At 35.5% G+C, this 9687-nt stretch overlaps 1 protein-coding gene across 1 annotated transcript; it reads left to right on the forward strand.

Moving 5' to 3' along the window:
- The first annotated feature begins 6015 nt into the window (after positions 1-6015).
- Positions 6016-8962, forward strand: LOC145664230 (uncharacterized). The gene has a single exon (XM_081730703.1). It carries the CDS (start codon positions 6387-6389, stop codon positions 7602-7604), a length of 1218 nt encoding a protein of 405 aa, XP_081586829.1. The 5' UTR covers positions 6016-6386; the 3' UTR covers positions 7605-8962.
- The last annotated feature ends 725 nt before the right edge of the window (positions 8963-9687 follow it).

The raw sequence follows: 9687 nt of genomic DNA on the forward strand, positions 1-9687 counted from the left end.
TTACCTTGCGCCAAGTAGTTCCCTCCGCTCGCCGTATAGTCCCATGTTTATAACCGCTTCTATATAACAAATAAACAGATTTTTCGAGACTCCTATATATTATCAAGCACACAAACGATCAAATTATTCGTATCTTTCCTGTAAATTTTAAAAAAATTGCTGGAAACGGACGCCCAACTTTGGAACTTAACCCTTAATTGTATTTAGGCGCTTGCATTGTATAAATTTATGCACAAACAATACGGGAACAGTGCATAAGAAATTCAAGCTGGTGTGCATGTGCACCCCCTTGGTGCTACGAGGGTTAATGATAGCAAAATAAATTTACATCCAATGTACTGTATTTGAATACTGCTAATGTTATTTGTAGGATTCCGGGTGGAAAAATATATGACATACTCATCATTTTCTTGCAGCTATTTTCTTTCAATAATTCTTTCATCCAACGGAAAAAAATGAAAAATAAATAATTGTAATCTATATAATAACGTAAATATTGTGATGCCAAAGAATAATATCAACGAAGTAATTATTCTTCACTTTTTGTACAACGACGACACAATTTAGAACTTTTTTTTTCAATATTAGTCACAAAACTTTTAAAGATTACACTGGCCGACGTTAGCTCAGTTACAGAAAGCAAAACCTCTGATTCTGACTAATTTCAGGATTCTGAATTCGAAATTGATAGCTGTTTTACCACATTAGCTCGTATTTTGGCGTTATACATTATTGCCAATTTTGCCATTTTGTGGGGACGGCTTCAGTTGTCATCAAAGTAACTGGTTTGACAATGCTATTTGAGTAAGAAATAAATTAGATTTCACTCAGTTACTCAGTTGGCGACAGATAGGACCCTTTTGTTGTTGGCATATATATATATATATATATATATATATATATATATATATATATATATATATATATATATATATATATATATATATATATATATATATATATATATATATATATATATATATATATATATATATATATATATATATATATATATATATATATATATATATATATATATATATATATATATATATATATATATATATATATATAATATATATAACAATGAATACCGGGAGGATGGGGATGATTGAAAATGCTTGACACTTGTGTTCCTCCCCCTCCTTTGTTTGTTTATTTTTAGACCACTGAAACCGATTTAAAAATAGTGTCTATGTGGCAACAATGAGCAGCACGATGACGCGGGCGAAAAAAGCGCCGACTGCGCCGTTATTGCGTGGCTCAGTCTTGCTATTATGCATTGCAGTAAGTAATCTCTCAAGTGTATAAGTATTTTGTCGGGAGAATTGACTTGGAATTTTTACGTCAGTAACTTCAGTTTTATTTTACCGTATTTTTAGAACCGTTTGCCTGTGTTTTCAGTATCTTTTAGTGATTTTATGGAATAAGTGGTTATGCTGTTGCTCTAAGTTTCGCTTTTCTGTGCAAAATGTCAAGTTCTTCCCGCAAAGGATGTAAAAACTCACCGGACAGATTTTGTTATATCTGTGGCGTATTTATGGTTAAGTCGCAGATTAGATCGATAAACGATTATGTTAAGAAAGCATATTATTTTTATTATGGCTGCAAGATCGGTGATCAAGATAAAAGCTGGGCCCCTCATGTGTGTTGGTTGATGTGTTATGCGACTCTGACTGCTTGGCTTAAAGGAACCAAACGAAGGATGTCTTTTGCTGTTCCGAAGATATGGAGAGATCCCCGGAATCATTATGATGATTGCTATTTCTGTATGATGGATACAGCAGGAAGTAACAAGAAGAAACAACGTGCCATCGAATACCCAAACTTGCAATTCGCGATCAGACCAGTGCCCCATGGAGAAAATTTACCTGTACCTACTCCTCCGAAAAATTGGGAAACTATCGATATTACAGCGCCTACAGGAAGCGATAAGGACACTAACTCAATATCTGCAGATGAAGCCGAGAGACAGTTCCTTCCACGTAAAAGATGAGCCTCACTTCATCCTACAACATGAGTTGAATGATTTAGTGAGAAAGTTACAACTTTCGAAAGAGAAAGCTCAACTTTTGGGTGCTAGACTCAAAGAGTGGAATTTACTGGCTCCAAGAACTACTTACACTCACTACAGGAAAAGGAACGAGCCCTTTTCAGAATACTACAGAATGGAAGGTTCTCTTTGCGTATGCACGGACATCAATGGTCTGATAAATGAATTAGAAATTCAACATGATCCATCCGATTGGCGTATATTCATAGATTCACCAAACTACAGTCTGAAAGCAGTTTTCCTTCATAATGGAAATAAGCTACCGTCTATTCCTATGGCACACTCTGTTTCGATGAAAGAGACTTAAGAGAATCTCGCACTCATTTTAAATCGTATTAACTACAAAGAATATGGTTGGCAAATTTTCGGAGATTTGAAAGTTATTGCAATATTATTTGGTCTGCAAGGTGGATTTACAAAGTACTGTTGCTTTTTGTGTCTTTGGGACTCAAGAGCCACAGAAAAACATTTTTCACAAAAAGAGTGGCACCCCAGAGAGACATTTAAACCCGGTACCAACAGTGTCAAGTATGAGCCTCTGATCGATCCAGCCAAGATGCTGCTTCCACCTCTTCATATTAAGTTGGGCTTCATGAAGGATTTCGTAAAAGCTATGGACAAAGAAGGTGAAGGATTTAAGTATTTTAGACAGTGTTTTCCAAAACTAAGTGATGGTAAATTAAAAGAAGGAGTTTTCACAGGACCTGATATTCGCAAACTTATCCATGGCGAATTGTTTGAACAGAGTTTAAACGACAAAAAGTTAAATGCCTGGCGTGCTTTTGTTCAAGTTGTAAAAGGTTTTTTGGGCAAAACTAAAGCTCAAAATTACGAGGCTCTGGTGCAGCAGCATCTGATCGCATATGAAGCTCTGGAATGTCGGATGTCTTTGAAACTCCACTTTCTGCACTCCTACCTCAACTTCTTTCCAGAAAATCTTGCAGATGTAAGCGACGAAATGGGAGAACGGTTTCACCAGGATATAAGAACGATGGAAACTCGATATCAAGGACGTTGAGACCCTGCAATGATGGGGTACTATTACTTGTCGCTGAACAGAGAGAACCCAACATTTCATAAAAGAAAAAAAAAGTAAAGCAGTAGGTGTTATTAGCAGCTCTAAACATTAGACTTTATAAATCACTCTGTGTATGTAAATGCTAATAGGCCTACACTAACAGAATATATACAGTTTTTTAGTGCTAATACCCAAACAGAATATATAGTTTTTAAACTGGTTTGATTCAATAAATTAATTTTAAGAATTTTTTAAAACTGAATGTCGTTCTTGACCAACTGTCGAAATGAAGTTCATTCCCATTCGGCACTCAAACAGTTCATTGCCCGGTACATTTCATGATAGCTCATTTTCCCTATTATAGTAAATCTAGCAACTATGCGTTACACAAAAGTGCGAGCTAATGTAGTAAAATGGATACCATATTCATATTCAGGGACCTAAAATTAGTCAGAATCAGTGTGTTTTGTTTCTGTAACTTTTCAAAAGTTTAAAAACGTCGGCCTGTGGTCTGTTACAGTCATTTACAACATTCTAGGTGCAGATAAAGAATATTATAGAAATGAAATCTTTGATTTTTACGTCCCACGGTTATGTCGGTTAGGCTAAAGGAGTAATGAATGATGAGTAATGAATGGTGAGTGATGATGAGTAATGAATGAAATGGTGGAATGAAGAAAGTGGGAGAACCCCGAGAAAACCCACGCACAAGATGTTTGTCCACCACAAAGTTCAGTTGGCTGGGGCTGGGATCGAACCCGGGACCCCAAACACCAGAGGTGAACGCTCTACCACTGAGCCACCGGGACCCCAAGATTATAGATCATCAATAGAAACATTAATACTGCTTGTAGACGATCCAAGAAAGCTTGAACAAGAGTCTTGTTCAAGACCATTCAAGACTATCTGATGAAAAAGATGTCAGCACTGAACTCATTTTTGTCTTGAATTCAATAGTTTCGTTCAAGAGATTTCGTTTCGGCCCTGTTCTAAACAGTTCAATTCAAGAGCGTTCAATAGCCAATCAGCGTTCGAATTGAGTGCAAAAACAGCTATGATGACGTCGTGAGACAGAGTGGCAGTTATTGAATAAATATCTTACTCTTTTCCACTATTATCTGATGTTCAAGGTGTGCTTATAATAATAAACAAAAGCTAATATCTGGGCTGGGAGATATTGTTAGTATTTTGTTGACGACATACACGATTTATGCAGTTATAGTGCTTGCATGCCCATAACTATTGTTAAATTTTGAAGCAACGATAGGTGTAAGCATTAATTTGAGAATTTAATATATAAGAATATCGGATGTAGATTAAGAAAGAAGAGTTCATCATATATATATATATATATGTATTCTTGCTTTAATAAGACGTTTTGTACTGTAAATCTGGGATAATAAGAAAATAATTGCGTACAGATTGATAATATGCTCGCAAACTGAAGTACCCTGGAATTGATTACATGTTATCTTATTATAAAATATGCAATTATTTTATTACTGAATTGACACTTAGTATTTCAGGAGTCATTTCTTAAGGTAGGAGTTAAGAAGTTTCATGCTGCAGGTTAATTTTACGAGGACTTTCCCGTAAGGTACAAATGCACATCCAGACATATGCCACATTATGAAAGTTAAAAAACCCACTAAAATCTAGAATGCTATTTAACAGTGTCAGGGCAGGAACATAGAAAGCGGCCCACGCGAGAGTATGTCCGTCGGGAGTAGGAATATAAGTATAAGTATAAGAATAAGAAGAATAAGAAATATAAGTATAAGAATAGTGCAACAAATCTTTGAAATTGTATTCACTCATTTGAACTCAATTATAGCCCTTGTAATGATTTGATAATGGTAACAATAAATTTCTAAACATAAAATGGTTGTTTCCTACATTATACTTCAAGGTTTCTCTTTCTAGCACGAGCTTCACTATAATAATTCTGTCGATTACTCTCTTCGTGTCGACCAATTTCTCCTACATATTCTTATTCAAGACATTTCCAACGCCATTCTTTCTGTTGTTGTTCCCCTATATATAAGCTTGTATCAATTTCCTATTTTCTTTGATCTTGAACAGTCAAGTGCACTCATAACGTTAACATAGGCTACATTAAAGGTACTTTGTTAGATACTCGACTTAACCTTTAACACGACAGAATTTAGTTCTAAAATTTACGTGCTGCAGATAAGAATTAGTAAAATCCAATTAATAATTATTGAACTCTAAACCTCGATTCATATATTCAACTAAATAAAACGCTGGGCTTCAATGAGTTTCCGCAAATGAATACACTGATAATTGGCAAATACTTATTGTGTTGTATAGCCTCCGTGCAATCGATTGTTACATTATGTTACTTTTCCCTTATTTTAAATGTTTAGTCGGGATATCACTATCATTGATAGTATGGAAAAATCCAAATTTATGCAAAATAATTCACTCATGCAGATATGACATTATAACCTATATCATTGACCCACAAAATAGACCGGAGGTCACTGCTGTTGACAACGTATACTAGGAGCTCTCTTGACTCTTACTTTTTCATGCCATTGTGTTTTCTGCTGCCAACTATAACTACTGAACGAAGTGAGCACGCGGTTTATTGAAACCTTTCATGAGACACGGTTTGTTCGGAGATTTTCTTTATATATTGCGAAATTCTCCGAGGGCCTCGAATGCTATCGTGTTGCGCACGTCTTTTCTTTCTTTTCGTGTTAAAGTTTGAAATTTTCTTTTTTTCCTTCGAGTTGTAGTGGAATTTTTTACACGCTTTACCAGTGTATGAATTGACTGAAATTATCGTGTAATTTCACGCATAGAGTAAATATTATTATACTCTCACGTGTGTATATGAATATATTCAATGTGGCAACACTGCGAGTCATCTGATGAGAAGAAGAAAACGAGTTAAAATGTACTTAACTGATGTGAAAAAAGTGAATAACGAAAATTTAGCTCTTGAGAATTTAACAATTCATGTACAATTCACTATTTTTTTTAAAAAATATATGCAAACTGAACATGGTAATGTATTAAATTTTAGTATGACCGTTCAACAATTAAAGAATTACATATTATTATGTTACACGTTAATATTCCATGGCAATTTCTTCTACACAGAGCAACATTTAAAATCGTTCCGATGTCTTCAGGGTACGTAAGGATATTTCTTAAATTATCCAAATTAACCTAGTATATGATAAATTAAAGGGTAATTCAGATGAATTATTGCGGTTGGCATAGAATTGAAAGAATTATGAGTAATAATTATCCTGAAACAGGGTAATTTTCACATTGTTTTTACAAATGAATAGAGAAAAAGGAAATAATGAAAATCAACAGGACCACAATAGCCCTGATCAACTAGTTCCGTCAACTTCAGCTGATGATTCCTTTGTTTTATTGCATCAAAGCAATACCATCGTGGACACCGATTCTGCAGAATCTGGCCATCCCTTGTTACGCAGACCTATAAATGCAGGTATAATCCAGTATGATAATGGTTCATCAGTAGATCATGTTCAAAGGGCTGACGCTGAAACTTCAGGAAATCAAAGCGAAGAATCGACGACAAGCGGTTCAGTGCTACGTTTCATTCTAAACAGTGGTCACAGCAACGATTCGGGACGTTTAGTATATTTATCAGGTAATTATGAAGATGATTCGTATGAATATGAAGCAGGCCAAAGACCTTCTACATGGTTTCAATCTCTAGGCAACAATACAGCGATGAATGAAGGTTTATTTAACGAGTGGTTGTTTTCAGAACCTGGTCCATCAAGGAGAGTGTACTATGAGCTATTACGACAAGGATGCCATAGTTCTCCTTTATCACGACGTAGAAGTTTCAGTGCTCCTTCGTTACTGAAACAAAGCATCTGGAGTGTGAGTACCAATTTCTGTTCTACTGATGTGCCAAGACGCTCACGTTCTTCTATTGAATTAATGTGTAGAATATGCTACGGATCAACACTCTCTCTAGGAAACTTAGAATCTCCATGTTTCTGCAAAGGATCTATGGCTTTTGTTCATTTAGCGTGTCTGGAAAGATGGCTGTTGGAATCCAACACAAGGCGTTGTGAATTATGTGGATATCAATATACAACTAATAAGATTTTAAAATACTCCCGTTTCACGGGGTTTTGGACATGGTTAAGGACTCCTGAAAATAACCATCACACGAGTGACTTCATACGTGCATTTCTTCACATCATATTTCTTATTCCGATGTTCAGTATGGCTATATATTTGCTCATTAAGACATGGAATGTATGGCTTTATGAGAAACTAGAAAATTGGAAAGTGCTAATGTGCCTTGATGGTGTACTTGGTTTGTGTATATTTGTGTATTATTTACATATAATTATTTCACTTCGATATTATTTTCCAATATATCACCGTTGGTGGTTAAATCAGTACTATTTGCGTGTGATTGTTGATTCACCAGCGGTTAAAAACAAAAAGCTTAAATTAAATTATCGTTTCAGGCGAAATCGAACTCCAAGAATTGTTATACTACAATAAATGTTCTTTGAGTTTAGTGTCATCTAAGAATTTTGCCTTGATCCAAAGTATCATAACATATAGCCATTGCCGTTGGTTCGGAATTCAAATAGCATTTCAAATTAAAAATGTCTCATGTAGTTTGTCAACCCGAACTCGAAACTTCTTTTTTTTTTTTAATATTTGACTTAGTTTAATAGAAGCGTCACTTTTCGATATCGCAGACAATAATTTAATTTAAAAATATAAAAAAGCCAAAAACTAGCAATCGCGAGTGACTCTGAAACAGTAAAATTTAGAACAGCAGCAAACCTGAAACCTTTCCCAAAAAGTTTAAAAGGCAATTCCGTAAATTTACAAGATACCACACTCTCTTATTCATGCAATTGAACCTGGTTGGTAAATGCAGGAAAATAGCAACTAGACAGTTAAATTAAATTTCGGACAGTTTTAATTAGTATCAATTTTAAGATTCAAGTATAATATACAGTTTCAATGTAGGAAGAGCAATTCCAACTTTATCCAGTTTCTTCTTTGTATTCCTATTTCTGCGAGATCCACCTTAATATTGTCCTCCCATCTGCCCCTAGGTCTTCTTAATTATCGTTCTCCGATTCGTCTTCCAGTTAAGACTTTGAAAGCGTTTCTACTTTCTTCCATCCTGGCTACATGACCTGTTCCGGGTGGTCTTGGTCTTGCACATCCAGTCTTGGTCTTGGTCTTGCACTGGAACCTTTGGTCTTGGTCTTGATCTTGGTCTTGCACACCCAATCTTGGTCTTGGTCTTGCACTGGAACCTTTGGTCTTGGTCTTGGTCTTGCTGCAAGAGTCTTGCAAGTCTTGCTTTTAAGAAATCTGATGCTTTTCATAGGTAAATTTTACTCTGGATAAATTCTACAATGCGAAAATAGTGACTGCAATACAATGTATGTTTCTAAATGAAATATAATTTATTTTCGTGTAAGTATGATGATAGTATACAACATAGGTGATAACATTTATTATTTTTTTGAATGAGTCCCCATGCTTCACTACTTATAAGATAAATTACAACGTTTAATACCCGTTTTATATATTTTTAACAGATTCAATACTACTGGTTCCCAAATTGGTCCGTAAAAATTTCTAACGTATGTTTGATCCTTGGAGCCAAGGCCATACCCATATAGTCGGCACCTATGGTGTGCGGAATTAAGGATGTTTAATACTACCTTTCTTTTTAGTTTTACAAAAAGAACACCACTAATATGTTTTGAAATGATGTCTAGTTTTACGTGTCACGATTATGCACCGAGGCTGAGAAATATGGTGATGATGAGAAATGAATAAAATGGTGGAATGAAGAAAGTAGGAGGAAACGCGAAAAGTCCGAGAAAACCTACGCACACGGTCTCTCTCCACCAAAAAAGCTAACATGTTGCACGCTGGGATCGAACCAGAGACCCCAGCACCAAAGGTGAACGCTCTACCACTGAGCCGGTACTTGTGCAAGACTCTTTCACAAGAGTTGTGGTCTTGGTCTTGCAGGTATGGTCTTGGTTTTGGTCTTGGTCTTGCACCTCTTGGTCTTGGTCTTGATCTTGCATCGGGACTCCTGGTCTTGGTCTTGGTCTTGGTCTTGCATGCAAGACTCTTGCGAAAACTGCAAGACCAAGACTCTTGCGCTCATCATTACACCTGAACCTCCTAGACTTGATGACCCTAACAATGTTTGATAAACCGTATAAATAATATAGTTCCTCGTTATGAAGTTTACGCCATTCCCATTCCTCTTGGGTCCATATATTCGTCTCAGGATCTTGTTCTCAAATACTTTCAGTCTATGTTCTTTCCTCAGAGTAATTGACCATAAAAGAACTTGCCACTTCCAAATTGGAAATTTGAGAAAAGGCAAAAGCATTTACCCCATAAAGCTTCAATCCTCAAATAGCTCCAGATTCCAATGCCTTTGTTTCAACTACATATTGTGGAGCACGATTTGTTAATTTAAGTTTAAAGTTCTGTGTATATCCTTTTAATCACTCTGTATAAATCAGTGAATTAAATTTAATACTTTAATTCATAATTCCTTGAATTATTCTGAAATTAACGTAAAACTTTTGCA

This window comes from Thermobia domestica, chromosome 11 (assembly GCF_964235325.1).
Source record: "Thermobia domestica chromosome 11, izTheDome1.hap1.1, whole genome shotgun sequence".
NCBI classification, from domain to species: Eukaryota; Metazoa; Arthropoda; class Insecta; order Zygentoma; family Lepismatidae; genus Thermobia; species Thermobia domestica.